This window comes from Syngnathus acus, chromosome 1 (genome assembly GCF_901709675.1).
Source record: "Syngnathus acus chromosome 1, fSynAcu1.2, whole genome shotgun sequence".
Classification (NCBI taxonomy): Eukaryota; Metazoa; Chordata; class Actinopteri; order Syngnathiformes; family Syngnathidae; genus Syngnathus; species Syngnathus acus.
Genome location: NC_051087.1, coordinates 3501340 through 3522466, shown reverse-complemented (window position 1 = coordinate 3522466; position 21127 = coordinate 3501340). Strand labels below are relative to the sequence as shown.

The following is a 21127-nucleotide window of genomic DNA, read 5'->3' as shown; positions in this document are numbered from 1 at the left end:
AATTGAAATATTTTCAACCTGATTAGGTCTGGCCTGCCGACTGGGTCGGTTGCTAGGGCTGTGCACCCTGGTTGCTAGGGGGAGTAAATCAGCCAGCATTATTTGATTTCTGGGCCAGATATGAAACCGTTACCGCGGCGATTAAATGTTTCACAGCTTAGACACCTTGGGGGGGGGGGGGGGGGGGGTATTAAGTCGAGGAGGCAGGAAGGGAGGGAACAAGTGAAGGGAGAATCTAAAAAGAAAGGTGAGAGCTAAGATGGAAAGACAAACCATCAAGTCATATTTTGTATACTCGAGTCCCATATGAACAAATTTGTCATTGGTATACTGTAATAGATTCGTGTCAAAAATGCTCTACTTTGCAATATTAGTGAACCAACTGATGATTGATCCACATTGATTGAATTACGTAACTTGTGCGTAAGCCTTCCAAATAAAAATGGAATCTCCCGGTGGAGTTCATATAACAGCGTGTGTGCGTGTGATACCAAACAACGTGATGCAAATGTTTTCCAGCACTTCCAAGTCTCAGTAGGCTTTTTTTTTTTTTATCCCTGACGTCTTGCAGGTTCGTTGTGTGTGTGTGCGTGAGTGTTGTTTGCTCCGTGTTGATATAGAAACGTCGAGAGAGTCACGCCGAGGACACCGGGAGTCGCCTCCGCATGGGAGCTGTGGTTGTTGTCAAATGTTTAGAAAACACAAAAGTGAACCAAGCGCTCCCACTGGAACACGTTCGACACACACACACACATACACACAAACACACACACACACACACACAAACGAGTAATGAGAGTGAGCCCACACTTTACCGTATGACCATATTATGTGATCTGTATCTGAACTAAATATTCTTCACGTGCAGACTTTATTTTTTCACCTCCGGCAAGACGTTAATGCAGCTGGCCTCATCTGATAGGATTACACTCGTAAACGTTTGTGACTGAATTGGATTGATTCATCGAGTTTGTCACAGAAAACTGGCTTCGGTTCTCTGTGTGCATCTTCTTGTTTTCTCCAGATAGTCCTCCTTCCCCAAAAATCCAGTTATCTCAACGCACTACTGGACTGAAATAAATAGTTTTTAACTGTTCTAATATCCATAATGAGATCAATTGTTTACATAAGAATAGTGTTATTGCAGCAGCGCGATGTTTGTCACTTCTTAGCGGGTTGCACAAAGCATCATAGAAGGTTTGTGGGAGAAAGTACACTGCTCTAATTGCCTTAAACCAGTCAATACGCCTGCAGTGTGTGTGTGTGTGTGTGTGTGTGCCAGTGTGTGTGTGTGTGGTCAATAAAATGTGCGTTCGGAGGCAATTGGTTGTTTTTCCACAGCTTGACGCGTTAAATGCATCCTCACCAGCACGGCTGCTGGCTAAACGCTATCGATTCCGTCCCGTTTTCAACTTCTTCTCTCATAACGACTCGTCGCTCGATGGCACTCGGCGGCTGGCGAGCCAGCGAGGAGAGCCTCTTAAATTACGAGCGTACGCAAAGCGAGAGCGCAAACACGGCTTAGTGTCGTCGTTAACCCGTTTGTTGACGATTTGCGCTGATGACTTGAATGACTGGCACTCACGCCGCGACTCTATTGTTTTCACTTTTTTTGTCGACCGGCGCTGGGGTCAAAAACGTTTTGATTGCTTTCATTTGGAGCGGCTCGAATTCCTCCCACTCCGTTGATGATTGTCCAAAGTGTGGGCATTAATGAAGCAACAAAGTACTCAATGCTGCTAATTGACATTTCGGAATATCGAACAGGAGTATTCACTACCGCTAACTGGCTATGTCGTCAATATTCCACTGGTCAAAATCTTCAACCCAAATGTCAAATATTCAGTGGTTACTGACAATTATTTTTGGAAATATTTGAATCTTGAACTAGTGGTGGACCTCGTAGGGGTGGGTCACAGGGGCCCGGCAGGTTCCAGACCAGATAATTTACCTATGGGTATTTTCCAATGTCATTTTTTCTGGTATTTTTTTTTCTCCACATTTCCACCCATCCCTGAGGGGGAACATAAATTGAATCTTTGGGCGGCTTGTAAAAATTTTGTTTTGCGGACCCACTGAGATATCTTTAAATTCAGAGGTTTGTTCCTAATATTAAGGGATTTTTTTTTTTTTTGGCTAAAAACGGTCGCATGACACCCTTCCCTGTTTCTATTTGAGCGCCTTCATTTCTCATCGGGTACTGACAGCTTACATGTGGACTTTTTAGTCAAGGGGGGGGGTGGCGTGGGGTTCGATTCCAGCTCCGGCATTCCTGTTTTGAGTTTGCATGTTCTTCCCGTGTCTGCGTGCGTTTACTCCTCTTACATGCCAAAAACATGCACGGCAGGCCATTTTCCCGCTCCAAATTGTTCCAATTGTGTGTGTGACTGATTGTTTGGCTTCGTGTGTCCCCCCGCCTTCTTCCCAAAGTCAGCAATTCAAATAAGGCAGAATACTCATGTTTACCAGACTTAAATTCACTTCAATGTTTTTTTTTGTTTTTACACCAGCGGTTTAGATACATTGCAGTCGGCAAGCAAACGAACGGTCAAAAGTACGACGTTATCTCATGACCCTCATCGTCTTCTCTTTCAACCCCTTTGAACCCCCATAGCTCCATGCTTAAGCACCCGTCCACACGTCGCTGGACTCACATCTGGAAAGTGCATTTAGTTCTGCTTGAGTCTCAGGAAGTTTTCACACTTCATGACTCATTAACCTGCAGACCTCCCCAAGCTAGCGAGGGGGCACGGAAAGGATGGTGGTGGGGGGTGGGGGGTACGGATGATGGGTTTCGGGAAAAGGAAGGACAGATAATGGCAGAAAGCGAAGGTTCGATTATTATCGTCGTCTCACTGATTGAACACCATGAGGCAAAAATGATGGAGGTGTGAAGACAACCAAGAAAAGCAGACAAGGATGAGGGGTGATGAATTAAATACTGGTGGTGTGTCTGTTTGTCCGTGCATGCGCATGTGTGTGTGTGTGTGTGTGTGTGTCCAGTCCAGTCCAGTGTGACTAAAGTGTCTGAAAGTGGGGCTTTTCCATAATGAAACACTTATCCCAGAGTGATAATTACACCAGAAGAAAAGCAAGGACACCTCCTGTCAATGTGTGAAATTTTGTTTACTAAAATACAAAGTTCCCCTCTGGTTGTACATTGCGTGCGTGTGTATGTGTGTGTATGTGTGTGTGTGTGCGCGGCATTAGACTCACTACTTAATAATGGCCCTAATAAGTGCGAGCAACCCCAATATTTTCCCGCATTTCCCGTCAGATGACGCGTTCATCTTATTGTACATTTCCCAATCACAAATTTTATTAACTTTCACCAGATACCTTTTTTTTTTTTTTTCCCCTCCCGCCCCCCCGCTCAGAGTTCCTCCGCCGATTGTAATCTTTTTGGCAAAGGGAGGAATGACAGCCTTTCATTGCATGTCACAGTGGCTGAAAGCCCCTCGCCAAGGGGTTGGATCGAAGATAAGACGTGACAGAGCAAAAGCTCAGATACCAAAGCAAGAAATGAGGGGAAAGCTCACTGGTGATTGCACATATTCAACAAGAAACCTGTGTCCTTAATAGAATTTGTCGAAATCCTCATGTTGTTGTTTGACACCCAAAAGGCTTTCATTTAAACAAATCCGAGCAGCAGAACAATTCAATTATTCGGCGTGGCTTTAATAAAAGCTTTGCCGTGCATTACGCGCCATCTTCCCTAATTCAAATTTTACGATTTAACAGTCGGGGCCTTTCCCATTAAGTCTCGACACACAACGTTACCATTTTTGGGCAAGCTTTATTGAATAAATACCAAGAGAATACTTGCACGAGTGGAGTTCAGGATGAAAACATTTCATTTTCGTTTGTAATCAAGTGTTGGCAAGCCCACTCGCAGCTGGCGCTGGAAATGTTTCATTCAAAACATTTTGTAAATATGGGGATTCCATTTTTTTTTTCTAGTAATGACTTTTACAAGTCAAGTTTTCAACTGTCTGCGTGCATGTGGATGTAAAATAACTATTCTGCCCCTCTGGGATTTTGTAACATGTTATTCTCATTGACAACAAGTATATATGAGCACAGAGATCTCGTTTTAGTAACATTTCTGTTAATTACCTTCAAAATATGTCCACAATTAGTTCTATAATGACAGCAATTATGGCAACACTTTTGGGTGCGCAAACACAACACTTTTTTTATTTTTATTTAAATCAATAACAAAATTACCCAAGCTAATAATAATAATTAGCCTGTACGGTCACTTATAATTTGTCTACCAATAGAATTCTAAACCGCTATTGATCATTGTATTGGTGTTCCTTTGATTCCACCAGCAGGACTTATTAAATGCCACTCCTTCCTAATTAGCTCCATAATGGCTTTTACGTGAAATGAGCACAGCCATTGTTGTGGAGTGCATGTTTTTTTTTTTCCAGCAGGCACTAAAGCACAAGAGACACTTGATGTTTCCACGCCATGTCAACACTGAGTTCACGCAGGGGCTTTTATTTGTTGACGTTAGTCTGTGTCGTTGCGCAATATTAGCACGCATAATACATCGGCGGCAGCTTCCTCAGAATCATCAGTGAGTCTGTTCCTTGCTTCTCAAATATGTTTGATTGACACAGGAGAGTAAATCGTTATTTATCAGACAGGGATATTTAAAAAAAAAAAATGTTTTACATGCCCTCGTCACACATGCTAATTTGGAAATAGTGGACTAAACTTTAGACCAGGAGAAACCAGGTCTAAGTTGTGGCGCGGGTGGTGTAATGTGATTTATGTATATGTGGTAGATGTCATTGTGTTTTGTTCATAAATGTATGTGAATCAAACACTCTGAATCAAATGTGTGTGGGGGGGGGTGACATATGGAGATGAAATATTGGGGTGAAAGGTGATGTATAACCTGAACTGTGATTGGCTGAGATAGGCTTCAGCTCCCTAATGGGGACGAGCGCTATTGATATTGGAGGCTTGAACATTTTGAAGGGATTCTTGGCTGCTAATCACTTGCTGAGTGTCTTGTGTCACACTTTGTTTTTATTTGTTACTTGTGTCGTGCGTTTGATTCCTTCGTGGGCGGCTCGGCGGGTGGCGTGTGTCTGACACCTCTTTGCCTCCGTTAACCTCAATCAGATGGTGACGGACCTCAGCGGAACACCTGCGCTCACAATATGCCTGGAAGTCCGTGACGGCGAATCGATGGGCTATTTCGGGGGTGGCACGGCGGGCCCGCGTGGGGGGGGTGGGGGGGATTTAGGGTCTCGTCTGCCAGCTTCATTCTTCACGCTTCTTTTAAGAGAGGCGTGCGTGCGTAATAATACCTGCTCATTAGGAGCACGCCGCCTCTTGGCTAATTCATCGCCGACTGTCACGAGTTTGCGCACGACCCCCGGGAAAGACATAAATCACACGCCGAACCGAGCGGTCGAGCAGTTGCCCCTAACGCCGCTGATTTATCAAGCAAATTACTGCGAGTCCTGCTCGGCCCAAACACTTTGCAGAGGAAATCACCGACTAACCCCTGAGCCAACGGATTTATTGAAAAACTACCCACCCCCCCTTCAGCCCACACTCACCCAACCAACCTTCTCCTCCGCCATCTCGTCCTGTGCCACTCCACTCATCTTTCACTGACTTAATTAAAATCCATCCCGTTGGCTCGTTGGCATTTATTACAACCAGCGGGCTAATGAAACAAAGGCAACGACAAACCCAAAGCTGCTTTGTGCCAGTAAACATTTTACAGCCCTCCCCCTCTTCCCCACACACTCGCGCTTAAATATAGTCTTCCTACAGTAGTGACATTTAAAGAAGCTTTAAGGTAAGGCAGGCTATGACGACAACTTTGCTTTAGTCAATTATCGAAACACCAAAAGCAGGGAAGGAAATCAGAGATTAAGGGGAACCCCAATGGGGGCCACATTCACTACGTGACAGTGAGTTTTCTTGGTTCATACCTGATTATAAGGCATAGATTTTAAAAATTAAAAAGATAAGTGCGCCTTATATTCTGAAATATCCTGTAACCTTAGTAAACAAAAGTACCGTATTTCCCGCACTATAAGGCGCACCTAAAAACCTCCAATTTTCTCAAAAGCCGACAGTGCGCCTTATAATCCGGTGCGCCTTATATATGGACCAATATGGATTCGTGGATGAGGACTAATACGGTATTTAAAAGTAGTCAACAGATTTTGGACCAAACCTTTCTCAAGTCTTTTCTTTATTTCTATTGCTTTGTTGTGGTTCCCGGATCAAGAAAAGAACAGATATATACATTACATATATAGGCCAGTGTGAGGCTTAGTGTTTTGCCGCTGCTGTTAAACACAAGTGGAACCAGGCTGGATCACTTTGGGCCTTAATTGACTCCTCTACTGTGGGTGGATGGGGGTGATGAAGAGCCGGAGAGCTCAGATTGGCCATGATACTTAAAGTGCAAGTGTGTCTGTATTGAATAAGCAAAACAACAACTCAATTATAGGTCTAACTGGCTAGACGGGAGGTCCAAATGACATTGTAGTCGTGGTTCTTGGCAGTCACTGGACTCGCTCTCTCTCCCTCTTCTGCTTCCTCTTGAGGTTTGGAAATGTGTGCAGGGGTGGGGGAGGGCGGAGGGGGGCTTCACGGAGGAAGGCGCTAAATTAGCTGGCTGATCGGCGCTCATTGCCGCATACACATCCCCCTATTACGGCGGCCCGGGCGCCGCTTAATATTCCGGGCATGGTGGTTTGCGTCTAGATTGCAGATTTATCAAATGGGAAAATGAATGTATGATGATCGGTTAAATTGAAAATCAGCACACGGGTGACAGACCGCGCTGACACCTCGGTAATTAGAAAGAAAAATGATGGCGTCCGAATGCACAATAGAGCAAAAACAATTTACGCCATACCCCCACCCCGACTTCATCCTCCTCCTTCAACACTGTAATGACAGCGTGCTCAAATTGAAAATTTCTCCCAGGTTGAAATTGAATTCATAAAAGGTGATGCATGAGGGAGGTAGCAAGAGGTTTACAGGGCCATTCCTGGCTTAAATGTCGTAAATATCTTACTAGGTACGTATTTAGGTAGTCAGCAAACAAACTAGCTGAAACTTGGGTAACGTTTCTATTTTGTAATCAAATTTGATGCTAACTTGAGGGTTCATTTGGGTCATGAAGTTGGGAAAGTGCATTATGTTTTATTGTGTTGTCTGAAACATGGTAAGAAGTCGTGGCTTGAGGAAAAGAATTGCAAGGATTCATTGATCATTTAAATGCTCCAAAATGTTTACTGTATTCATAACTGATGTACTACTACTAAAATTCGTCTTCGAGTTTGGTTCGGGTTTTTTACGACGGAGTGAGTGCTTCCAACGGTTTTACGGTTTTAAGTTGACGCAGTTCTTTTTATTATGTACTGTTAAGTTTTACAGTAGTTCATAAGTCACAATTTTCTTTTTTAAAAATCGATTTTAAAAGAGCTCATTTCCCCTAAACTGACAAACCCTTTAAGAGTTTACTTGGCTTCTTTCTTCTAATACTTATTTAAAAGCATATAAGATCATACATAGCCTATGCCATGTCTCTTCAAAAATACGTGCTAGATTTCTTTCATTGTATGAGTTTTTTTTTTTAATCACTACAAAGTCGTTTTTACTATAACGCCAAATCGAAACCTACACTTTCCAATTAATCGTCCTCTTGAAACTAACCGATTAAAGCAAATAAAAGCGCAGATTTCACCGGAACGAACGATTTAATGTGATTGATTCGGTCGAAGGGGACGTTTCCCGAGGCCTTATGGGAAAATAATGTCCTTATGAATTAAATAATAGGGTTATTACTTTCATTGATTTTAGCTGTCTGGGAATTTAGTGTTGAGCTCGGGTCTTAACCCATCCTCCTCCTCCATCCTCATCCTCCTTCTCTTCCTCATGTCTAATTATTTTCCTCTAAGCCGCCCTGCTTCCTGCAGCGCAAACAGTGCACTCGCTGGGCAAAAATTATGTAAATATTATTAAAGGGACTCGGGCGCGGAAATTCATTTTTAGCTCGGGCTCCGTGGAGCAAAGCCTCCCGTCCCTCGGATCCGGCGTCAATTTATTTGCAAATAAAGCGGGCGATCTGACCGGGAGGGATCAGGGATATTTAGGCGGCCTGTCAACAAGGCTCCTATGCGCGCACGCCGGCCAGAATTAATGCTTTTAATAATTGGGATTTCACTTTCCAGGGGACTGACACACACACGGCAGTTTTCTATCTGATCCTCATGGACCTTTGACCCATTTTAGCGATACTCAAGTTGTTGTTACCACTTTTGCATCATCCTATAATTTACTGACAACAATTAACGTCGTTAAAAAACAACAACAAAAAAGAAAAGATGTGCCTATCAAAAGGTGAATCAAGTTTGAGGTCATGAAATTAGTCAAATGCTAACTCTAAGTTGTTGAAAATGGGAGCTAGCAATCCTTAGCTTGCATTAGCTCGCTAAGCTTAAGAGCTAGCTAATTAAATTACAGTTTATACGATAATGTTTCTGTATTACACAATTTTAAGGAAACTCAAGCACCCTGAAAACGATCAAATATGATATATCGCAATACCTCAATTTACATATGCCCTAGTTTTTGCACAATTTGTTTTTACTTTTTTTTTTTTTTTTTACAAGGGCCAAAGAAATGTCAGAGTTTCAGCCCTTTAATTAATAAAGAAGGCAAATCAAGTTGTAACAAAAATGATATGAGACAAATTAGTGGTGTAAAACATCACATTTGAAAACAAGTCTAAATGATTGTTCTTTACATTATCCAAAATGTTGCTTCACGAGCTCTCTAAAAGAAAGCACTATCTAGTCAAAGCACATACAATCTGGTTTAAAGCATAAATCTGGCTCAAGCATCTTTTTTTCTTTCTTTTTTTCATTTGAGCCTCCCCAAAAATAATTAATGTGAGCCCTCACTCCATTCTCCCCTGTTCCCTGAATCTTTATCTGGTTCACTCCCGTAGGACCCCACAATAACAACAAATGACGAGGGGCTCCGCCGCCTTTTGTGAGTGTGGGCGGTGGGGAGGGGTGATGGAGGGGGGGGGGTACGCAGGCAGCACGCCTGTCCTATTATGTGCGACACATGATCAATAGGGCGATAAGGCAGCGACATCAATATAAGCGACAGAACAATGAGGGATATCATCGAACATCTATCTTAATATAGCCGGCTACAAGGGCTGCCTGACAAGCGCGCCAGCTCATGAAAATTCCGCCCCACGAATCACGCCCCCCCCCCCCCCCCCCCCCCCGTACCCACCAACCCCTCCTTCATACGCTCAATAGTCTATGCACACACACGCATGCAGGCTGCCAGGCGCGTTCACGAGCGCCGTGCAGCTGGCTATTATCCCCCCCATTTCAATTTGACACCCCTGCCTTTCATGCTAATTCTATTATTGTGGGAAGTTTATGTGATTCCATATCACTAGAAATCACTAATGTCTAATAACCCTTTGGGCTGAGGAGGGGAGGGGGTAGAAAGAGGAAGGGGAGCTGCCTGGAGACCCTGCAGCAGCCAGTGGGAAAATAATTACTTTCATATCAAAACTCAGCAGGAGGCGCAGGGTCCTATAGCCGGCGGCCACTAACCTCATTCTCGGCCGGCCTTTTCAAATGAATAAATTTGTTAAAGCAATAAATACAAACAGCCAGACGGTAGTGAGAGAGCGGGGGATTTATCTGCTCTAACGCCCACAACGGTCCACGAGCTTCACCCCCCCCCCCCCCTTGTTTCCCTTCCCTTGCCCCATCCCTGCAAAGACAGTGCTCACTTTTAAACAATAGTTTTTATTTATCAAAATGTTTACATATAAATATCCTTTTCTCCTTCTTACAATATCTGAGGATTTTCGTTGCAAGTAAGAGGTGTTTTTTTTTTTTTTTTTTTTTACAGGTTTTGGTCACCAAAAAAGAGAGAGATTACCTCGGCGTTCAGGATGCGTGATTAAAAAATAGGTGAGGATTAAAGCTTCTTTTCCACCAAGCAGCACAGTTCACATCAACTTTAAATGTGAGCAAATGCATGATTTTGATTTTTTTTTTTTTTGCCATTCTGCAAGAAGCCACAAAAACTGATTAGAATTTTGCCACCTAGCAATGGGTTAACTGGTTGACAGACAATTGTCACTCCCGTGTGAAATGCAACTGTTATGCCTCAAAGAACAAAAATAAGCTTGATATACGCCATGTCATACATTTTTGAAAAATAAAAAGTCGATGAGTCACCTCACAGGACAGCGACTGACTTTTTGAGACCCCTTTTTTTGAGATGACATCGGTGCACAAGCTCGCTTTTATTTGAAGAGAGTCACCAATCCCTGACAATTAAGGAGATGGGCACCCTGTCGATCAGGGAACCCGACGTCCTACTTTTAAAACTGGTATATCTGTCCAAGATTTGGAAATCTTGGAGTCTTTCAAGGTGGAAAAAAAACAGGCACAGCAGCGACATGAAGAAACATAAATTAGGGCGCGTCAATGAATGGGAGAGGCCAAATTCTCCGTCCATGGCTTTACGCAACGGAAAATCAGCTCCAGCAATGATTCCTGGACGCTTTTTCTTCCATGATTGTGAAAATGACCCTCTTCTGCTAAGAGCTCTGACGGAGCAGAGTAAAACAACCTGCAACGATGACAATTGAAAGCTGCCAGATCAGGCTTTCCCGTTCCAACCTGGACTTGGAGCTGAACCGTGTTGCTTGGTGGAAATGTGGCTAAAGCCTCCCGATTCCTGATATGTTTGCAAGCATCTATGCAGAGCTTTGGGAATGTTTGAACAGTCCACTCTCAAAAAATGTAGCTTAAGGGTACAAGGCCGCGTCACTCTGAGACATGTTTGTATCCATTGACGCTTTTACAGCTCGGGAACATACCTGGCGGTTTGCTAATCAGGGGAACGTTATTGTATCTTGAAGGACCAAAACGGACTCCTACTCTCGTCTGGTTTTCTGACAGCATCTGAGCAGTGCCGCTTTGTATGTGCGCTCCTACAACAAGTGTTAGTCCATATCCACGTCCTCGCCATCTGTTCCGGGTGCTTCCCCACAGTCTGCGTTTGTGCCGAGATCTTCGGTGAGGCTCGGTGACGCTCGCTCCTCCTTCGCACAGCGCCCCTCGGCTCGGCAGCCGTCAGTCAACGCCTCGGCGTGGACTCTCCCCGCCTCGCCGGAATGGGCCGACTGCGGGGATGCCTGAGACTTGGCGAGCGTGGGACTATCCCTGGCGCGCTCCTCCTCCACGTCGACTCTATTGCTAACGGGACTGTGATGGTCGTTTGTTTTATGATCTGCGCTTAAAGGCTTAGCGAGAGCGCACGAGAGGTCAGTGGGAGCGCACGACTGTTCGAGGTTTTGTCCGAGGTGGAGCCTGTCGACGCCGTCTTGACACGGCGACGCCTTCAGGGCCGTTTGGGGCACGAGAAAGCCGAGAGGCTGATGAGTAATGGGGTAAAGCAAAAAATGGCCTTTACCCACCAGAGTCCTCTGAGTGGGCAGTGAGAGAAAGTCCAGAGGAGGCTTCCATCGAGGCGTGGCGTCCGAGAGGAGGCTCTCCACGCTGAAAGGGTTGCGCTTCTGCAGCGCCGAGGACCTCGGACCCGCGGGGCTGCCAGAGCTGTGCGTGCTGCCCGGAGAAACCTGCTCCGCTTCTCGTCTTTGGTTTTGGTGGTCAAAGTCGTGTCGGGTTTGGTCACAGCTGGATTCGGTTTGGTGTCCTTGGGCGCCCCCGGACGTCAGGGGAAGCTCCACATAAATATTCCCGTTTGGGCCCGAAGAAGGCTGCTGCTCGCTGTCGGTGAACTGCGACACGCCGCTGTCGCTCTCGGAGCCGCCCGGTGTGTGGAAGCTGTCGCCATGCAGGAGTTTGTTCTGCGACTTGAGGAGCTTTCTCTCCTGCTTGCGTTTCTTTTTTTCGGCGCGCTCGTGCTCTCGCCGCGCAATCTCCTCGGGGTCCATGGGCTCGCCACTGCACGTGGTCGGGTGGGAGTTGTGCGCGGGCCGGCCGGGCCCTTTCTTTGTGTTCTCCTTCTTCCTCCACTTAGCACGTCGGTTCTGGAACCAAACCTGCGCGAACAAACACAAAACTACTTTACCTCAAAGAAATCTCCAAATTGTTCAGAATTCCATGTTTTTTCTTAATATCCTTCAGACTTCAGAGACTTTATTTTCCTCCCTGGGGGGGGGGGCAATTTGTTTTGCAACTGCAAAACAACACATCCAGTCACCATTCATTTAAAAACATCGCACATCGGCAGGGGCTGCGTTCAATTACAGTCGTAATCATTACATCGTGCAGCAATAAATAAATAAATAAATAAATAAATAATACTGTTTGGCTACTGCCCTCAATTTTCAGGTTCTCCCTTAGTTAGAAGAGCCAGTCTCATAACAATTAAAAAAAAAAAAAAAAAAAATGAATGAATAAATAAATTATCAAATAAATAAAATAAATAAATAAATGAATAAATAATACCGCTTGTCTACTGCCCTCAATTTTCAGGCTCCCCCGTAGTTAGAGGATCCGGTCTCATTTTATTCTCTTGCTCGCTCACTGCAGTCTGGCGACAGTCTTGTATTTACTGTCCATTACGCAATATCAAAACCTTAAGGTGACGAGGTGCCTTGCAGTCTGTTGCTCCCAAATTGTCGATTGTACTTTGATATGAGTGACATTTTTCAAATGCAAAATCTGTCATTCAATTCACTCCACTATGACTTGATTGTTTGATGTTATATTTGCTTTTTATAGGGATGGGGGAGGTACATATATCATATCAATGTATGTGAGAATTGACTTCCTTGCTTACATACTTGTCAGGAAAACAAAACACACACTTTAACTTCCTGCTGTGATTTAATGAGCTGATTGTACGTCAATTAATCAGCATCAATAATCAATTAATCATTTAAAATGGATGCAAGGACAGACTGGATAGGACAGCAAAAAGAAAATGGCCCCTGCAGATGTTTATTTAATGTGAGCATACTGTATCCATGTTTTTTTTGTTTTTTTTTTTAGAAGCAAAGTGTGCTCACTGTAAATCATTGGGACAAAATGGAAACAAGCAACCAAAATAGCCTTATAAAAGTTCCCCTTCAGATTTAAATGTTCACATCAGAAAAGGTACACATTCGTAGAGAAATACCACAGTGCAATTGAGTTATTTAACAAAATAGCAGCAAAACCCAAACATCCATCCATATATCAATTTTCGATGCAACAATTATTCTAAGTCTCCTTTAAACAGCGCTAAAAAAAATCCATACCAACTCCTGTTGTCCAGGTGAAATGATCACTCCACTCATCTTCTACATATGAACGTCCTCACCTTTTGCTAAGTGACTCTTACATTTACCAATTCGTGCATGTGGTTAAATTTAAGCAACCATTTTGAGCATTTTAAACTCTTGATATGCATGAACCTAATCAAAAGTTTAGTTGCTTTGAAGCAACTATTTAGCATATTGCATTATTGTCTTGACAGTTTAGTCTTCCATCAAATCGACGTCATATCAAATCGGAGGCATTGTTGGTTATAAAGTTGTCTTGCAGGAAGTCACAGCCTCATTGTTTTAATCACCAAATGAGTTTGCTTAATGCCCAACTCTCTGCCAATTAGATCTAATTGCAGCCTCACTAATTGGGAGCATTTCATTTTAACACCACATCACACCACAACTCGCCTTGTCGCCGGACTGCCTTCTTCTTAGTCTAACGAGTTGCCCCCCCCTTCCCCACACACACACACACACACACACACACACACACACACACACACACACACACACACACACACACACACACACACACACACACAGTTTTCCCCGCCCGTCCCCCAAGCCCGGCTGGGAACTCTCCGGGGCGGCCTCTGGTCTCGCTGAGGGCCGCGTGTTGGCCGCTGATAAGGCGCGAGGCGCGGATAATGAGGGCGAGGCGCGGACACGGAGCGCGACAATGTTGGGATTGTTGATGTCGCTTCTATCGCATATTACCCCCAGCCTCCACCCCTCCCCTTTCCAAAACCTGCGATAAAGAAGCGTTTAAGCAGCTGGAAGGCTGAATAAGCTGAGATTTAGGAACAGAAATCCACCCCAAAAACATAAAACGTCATCCAGTTGTGATGCTTGTTTGAGCATCATGTGCTAGTGTGATTTTCTTTTTATTTTTAAGAAAATTATTTTTTCTTGTTGTATTTGTTTTTCCACAGATGCACATGATGAAAGTTTTAATAATGTTTTCAGTTTTATCGGTGATGTGGAAAGATATGTTTGCTTTGATACCGTGTACATTTTCTATTTTTTTTTTAATTTGTGAGGTATTGGAAACTTTGATGCAGAAAATGATCTTACTATGTTGTTTCCAGCTGTTTTGTTTAATGATTGTGGGATTCTAAAATGCCAAAGAGTTGAACTGCAATCAAATTACAAATGTAAGTATTTTCACTCAGGTTTTTATTGAAGTTACAAATTCTGCCATATTGAAAAACATCATCTTCTAATTTAGTAATGGGCAATCGTTTAATAAATTAACAGTTCCTAATTAGTGTGAGAAATGCTATATTTAAATGCATAGTCAAGCGTTTTTGTTCTTACTACTAAAAGCGCGGAAGCTTCAATTCATGTAATTTCAATATGTATATGCAATATTTCAACAACAAATATTTTTTTAAAACATGAATTAGAATTACAATAATAAATACAATATAATAAAATCCATTTCCATTTGAAATATAAAAAGAATAACTTCATCTGCTAATATGCTGCCTCCATTGTTCCAAACCATCTAAATTAATTAAAAATCCAAATAAAGATCAATTTGAGGAACTGGCTCAAATACCCCCCCCCCCCATTTGTCGGCTCAGTAACAAGCCTTGTTTTCCCCCCTTTTTTTATAGTAACCCATAAATCAATAGGTTGTGTCTATGCATAATTCAAAGGGGGACCCTTTATTAAAGATTTAATTGACAAATTGCCGCCCTCAGTGTGGGCTTGGGCCTTCACGGGCCATCTCCTGAACAAACAGCCCTCCTGACATGTTTGGTGGCGAGGTTGAGATTTAGTCGTATCCAAATTTGCAACTCAATCCAAATCAAAGCGTCCCAGCACTTACCTGAACCCTGGATTCGACCAGGTCCAGTCTGAGGGCGAGCGCCTCCCGCATGAACACATCCGGATAGTGGCTCTCGTTGAAGGCCTTCTCCAGCTCCTCCAGCTGCCAGCCGGTGAAGTTGGTTCTGGTTCTTCTCCGTTTACAACCGGGACTCTCTTTGTCTGGGTCCCCGGAATCTGTTTTTATTGTTATAAACCGTCATTATCTCATTATTGATTGATTGACAGCTTGTCCAATTAAGAGAAGCATCCTGTTATGTGCTGCAAGTTCAGTAAATAATTTTAAATCATAATTTTTTTTCCCCCCAAGAGAAAATCAATACAGAGGATGGAATTTACTCACCATTGATTTGTAAATTGCATTTATATAGCTCTTGTCACAAATAGAGTCATACAGTGTTTTCGATTTAAATCAGAAGACCGATGTAAGATTTACGAGCAAAATAAAAATAAGACTTCAAATCAAGGCTTGCATTGGAGCTGCTCTTGTGTCATCACAACTATATCGGCATTTACAGAAAATTGCAAATTAACACATCTTTGTTGCATCTTAATGAAGATGTGTTCACAAATTGATCATTTTGCAATGGTCTCATTTTTTCCCCCCTGGAGCTCCAAAGAGAACCACAACGTTTTAAAATTAAATTCAAGAGAACAAATCCTTTCAAAATAAATGCAAATTATAATAAAAATGAGAAAGGGGACTCCAAACAATCTTTTTACTCGACGAATCCTTTCAAAATAAATGCAAATAAGAAAAATGAGGAAAGGGACTCTAAACAATCTTCTTGTTTGCAGACACAATTATTATTATTTTTTTCTAAATATCCACTGTGAAGACAGCTCAAAGGGAAGTTTAAAAAAACACACACGAACACAATTTGGCATCTCAGCAAACACAAATGAAGATAACAAACGTTCATACTCATTTGTACTCAAATGGGAGATTCTTTCAAGATGAAGGAAACCTTCATTTTATCCACAGCAAACTCTCACAAAAACAGCCTTAGAATCGTATTGAAAGGGAGCGAACGGGGGCGGGGATTACCTGAGAGTTTGTACTGGCCGTCGGGCGACAAGAGCGCGCTGGAGCTGACAATCGAGGCCGAGCAAGAGCCGTTTAGTAATCCGTCTATGGTGAAGGGGACGGCAGCCGCCGACTGCAGCTGGTGCGCGCTGGCGAGCTCGTAATGGTGCTGGTGCTGCTGATGATGGTGGTGCTGCTGCTGCTGCTGGTGGTGGTGGTGATGATGATGATGGTGGTGAGCAGCGAGCGGATACGGGAAGCCCACCAGCCCGCCCAAGGAGCCCCCGAAGTGGGCGTGAGGGTGATGCTCGAGGACGCGACTGTCCATGCTCGCCCGGGCTACATGCGGCGGGGCCGAAGTGAGGATGCGCGGGGGGTGGCAGTGTGTGGCTGAACATGCAGTCAGCAAAGGATGCAAAATGTTGTTTTAAAAAGGGAGGAAGGCTTCGTGCCGATGTGTCGTCTCCCACGGCCCACGGATGAGCGTTGTGATAAAGCCGGCAGCGACGTGTTGTGGTCCAGCCCGAGATGTCAAGCTCGCTTCCCCCTCCTGGAGCCAGCTCATTAGGACTCCCCATCTGCGGGCGGAGCCAATCACAAGCCTTAATGGCCATGTGACGTCACCGAGCTCAGAAGAGGCTGAGCGTCGTGAGGGTTTTCTTTCGATTTTATTTCTTTTTTAATTCACACCTTGGGTCACTGCCGTCCACTCAGCAAGTCTAAACACGAAAGACACTCGTCAAACTTTTTGCCCCCCACCCCACACTTAACAAAGGGCACTAAAAACGACATTGTGGGGACAGTAGTTATAGTGTGGCTACAATAATGGAACGGAAGAAAAAAAAAAAAATCCCCAATTTAAAGTGCATTGTGTTTTTATGCTGCAGAGCCCCAAACGTGACATGGGCGCAGAAATAAAACACTAAATAACTAAATGGATAAATAAATCACAAAAAATGAGTAGTATTAACTTACAAGTTATGTTATCAAGTTTGTAATTCAAATTATTCTGGCATATCCATTATGCAAAATACATAACCGCTGCCACCATTTTCTTTTCCTCTACAACTTGTCCAAAGCACATTAATGACATAATGAAAGGGACACGCACAAGTGCAGTGTTTGATTCCACCTACCTGTGCGGAGTTTGCATGTTCTCCCCGTGCCTGCAATGGTTTTCTCAGAGTGTTCTGGTTCCCTCCCACATTTTAAAATCATGCACGGTGGGCCGATTGATCACTCCAAATTGGCTGAAGGTGAGTGTGTGTCTGTGTGCCCTGCGATTGGCTGGCAACCAATTCAGTGTGTCCCCCTCCTACTGTCCAATAATGTTATTTATACATATAGATGATACTTTTTCAGTTAAAAAAAAAAAAATCTTATAATGTGTGTCATCAGAGCTAAAGTGAGTATTCAACCACCACAATTCTATTCCCCTTCTTAACAACAAAATTGGATGTTCTGACTCATTAAAGTTCAAGGTTTTTGATTGGTTTTCAAACTATATATGGGCTAGATTAAAATGACCTTTATTTCTCTTCACATGCAGTCATTAAAACAAGAAGTTGACTTCTTCATAATCGAGTATCTTGATTTTTATGGTGGAGAATGTCAAGTCAGCGGTCATAATATTAGATGTAAACGAACAATACGGGCTGGGATGTTTCCATAGTTTGTTTTCCTAAGCTAAATAAGAGCGCTCTCATCTTTTCTCACATTTTCTCTTTTGAAGGAACATTAATGTTTTTCCTCTTTGCTTGTTACTTAAAATGTTGCCTATTAGCCCGGAACAAGTTAATTTACAGTACCTTACATTCCATGGGAATTTGGTTTTACCCTTTAAATTAGAAGAAATTCTTGAGCTTGAGGTTTCTCTGTATTGTGTTTGTTTTTCCTAATGAGTGATGTTTTTCAAGCGTTCTGAGCGTTAACGTGTCGTGCGTACGCTTTGAATAAACTAATTATCCAGTTGAGGACTTCTCTAATGGCCCTCGACTTGAAGCGTGCTTTGGAAAAGGAAAGGTGTCGAAATTTTCAGTCATGAGAGCAGCAACTGGCTGTGCAGGTCCACATCTTTGAGGAGGAGGGTGGTGGTGGGGGGGGGGGGGGGGGTGTAGACAAGAAAGTGTTGGGGAGGGTGGCAGGGAGGGAAAAAGATTATACATATAAATTGTAAACGGTGTCGCAGGGGCCAAATCTTGCCCGAGGCGGTGACTGCTTCATTTTGTGTTAAATTTCTTGACAGAGAGACACCGGCGTGCTGGTGAATACTGAATGGTAATCAGAGCTGCTTGAATAAGTGCCCCCTCCCTCCCTCTTCCATTATACTGTGAATTAATTCGACTTTATTTATCCAATTTCTGGAGCTGACAGAATGTTAATTTGAGTTGAGATTTCTCTCCGCTGTTCCGCATGTGACCCTGCAGCCCTGGGATTGGCGTGTTGTAATAACCTGAATCTTTCACCAGAAGCTCCGATAATTGTTACCTTATTAGCATGTAAATTGTTTAATTAATATTATTATGAAGAAGCATATAATCCCCTCCGTCACTTGACCCCGCGAGTCAGCCGACGAGCAGGCTCTCTGCATTTCAATGTAGGCTGCTTTAAATGGCCTCTTTAATGTCGCCTTGCTGCAATCTTAGTGTAACTTTGAGCACTTAACAGGCGCTTTTGATGTCACTCCATCTCTTTCTTTATTTCCCCGCTGCTCCCTCTGATGCCTATTTATTTTCCACATCAGAATCCATCGCTTTCTTGTCATTTGCTTAGAAAGGCCCCTTCTCTCACAAAGGCCGCCCCCCCCCCACACACACCCCACCTTCTTCCACTCTGCCGGCGGCGGTGCGAGCCAAACGCACGCGGCGCTCGTTGAAAAGCAGCCCTTGACATGAGGTCCCACGAGAGCGCACCATTTAAATTCGCCTTTCTTCCTTCCTCCTCCCATTTTTTTTTTTTTTTTTTTTCATTTGCCGAGCACGGGTGACATTGTCTGATGCTAGCTTTAATTAACTTGATAATAAGATGGGCGATTCACGGACAAGGCTAGCCAGCAGCTTGATATCACCCTCCCCACTTCAACATGCAGGCAGAGAACTGCAGCCACACTTTCGAAACAAAAAACAAAACATGATCTCTCCTCTCACTGCATTTTATTCTGATGACTCCAAACGCAAGATGTGAAACCATCATCACGTCACATAGCGGGATGCGTACCCCCTCGCCCAACACTTTCCATCAGCTGCTTCAAATAACTTTCTAGTGAGTCGCACCATTCTTGTTGTCTCACTTTTATTCAATTACAGTTTAGTTACGTAACACCGTAATGCCTGCCATGACTTGAGCCCGCCCCCCAAAAAAAGTAAACACTATATTTGCATATCTGAGTACCATTTGCATATGTTCTCAACATGATGAATTTTAACCAAATAATTTATCTTCAAAGATATCAAATGTATTTAAAGCCACCTCTCTTCATTCAGGATTGTCCATTTTGATGACATAGCTTGTGACATGTTGACATTTGACATTATGGACACCTCACATATCCAATGAGCCCCCCCAAAAAAAAGAAAAAAAAATCATTGCGTCTGAGTATTTGCTTCTTAATACATGAGATATCTATAATTAACATCTTGTCCTTATGTCTTACGCCTGAATAAATTTGCAGCACGCTCACAGAGACTCATTATTAGCAGCTTTCAGCGGAGGCCTACATGCATCAACTTCACTAAATCAATATGGAAATAGTGAGTGCAGAATGTATTCTACTGCCTGAGCCAATAGTCTTGCAGATATATTTCCAATGTACGGCTCAGAGGAGACACAATTAGGCCCATCCTGTAATATCCTCCTACACGACAAAGGGGAATAATAGCCAGTCACTCAGTTTAAAAAAACTAAACGCATAAAACAATAAATCCATAAATGGAAAGGTGGAACGATTGTCTACACAGAGGTAGTACTGTAGTTAACAACTAAGAGTAACTTAAAGAGAAAACAAGCAATTAGTTTTCAATTTACACTCATGCATCACGCAGGTTGCGTAAATAGAAGTACTGTTTCCACAGAAATTTTGTGCGTATTGTGAATTTTCGTAAAAGGGGATGAATGTACCTCAAAGTTTCGTGATATTTCTTTCAATATTGATTTTCACACAGAAGATGCGTTGAACAGCCATTTGGGAATTGTACTTTATGTCAAAGAATGATACTAAAACAAATCAAAACTCAACTAAAACAAAACACGTTTCTTCAACCGGTGGGTCGCAGCCCTCAAGTGGTCCGTAGTGGTATTGCAGGTGGTCTGCGAAATTGGAAATGGAAAATTATTTTTAAAAATAAAATTGATTTTTACTTACTTTGACTTGATTTGTTTTCCAGCTAATTTTGTGAATCAATTACCCATCCAAATTACCGTATTTTCCATAGTATAAGTCGCAGTTTTTTTCCATAGTTTGGCCGGGAGTGCGACTTGTACTCAGCAGCGACTTATGTGTGAAATTCTTAACACATTATATCATTTCACATGTTATTTTCACACCAAACCGCATGAGGGCGCTCTAGGCCTGTGGAATAATTGGAACTGCAACTGACGGTGAGTCTGACGTAAGCCACGTAGAAGAGGAAGCGCTGCGGAGTTGTTTATAAGTGACACAGAGAATGAAGATTTTGTTGGATTTAATGATTTGAAGTGACGCGGATGGTTACGCGGATAAACTTGTTAGCATGTTATTTATGCTATAGTTATTTGAATAACTCCTAATATGTTACGTCAGGCACGTTCTCGGTTTCTTGTTTATGTAACGTTAGCATACCATACCTCCAGCCTGTTGCCTATTTTATTTTTATTTCAAATTGCCTTTCAAGAAGACATGTGTTGGATTTTATCAAATAAATTTCCCCCAAAAGATGCGACCTATACTCTGGAGCGATTTATATATGTCATTTTTG

General features: G+C 43.1%; 1 protein-coding gene across 1 annotated transcript; it reads right to left on the bottom strand.

Moving 5' to 3' along the window:
* Window positions 1–9814: 9814 nt before the first annotated feature.
* On the bottom strand, window positions 9815–16729 carry LOC119127378 (homeobox protein unc-4 homolog). The gene is made up of 3 exons (XM_037259289.1): window positions 16197–16729; window positions 15150–15325; window positions 9815–12103 (listed from the first exon to the last, which is right to left on the bottom strand). Exons 1-3 carry the CDS (start codon window positions 16501–16503, stop codon window positions 11042–11044), a joined length of 1545 nt encoding a protein of 514 aa, XP_037115184.1. The 5' UTR covers window positions 16504–16729; the 3' UTR covers window positions 9815–11041.
* Between the last annotated feature and the right edge of the window lie 4398 nt (window positions 16730–21127).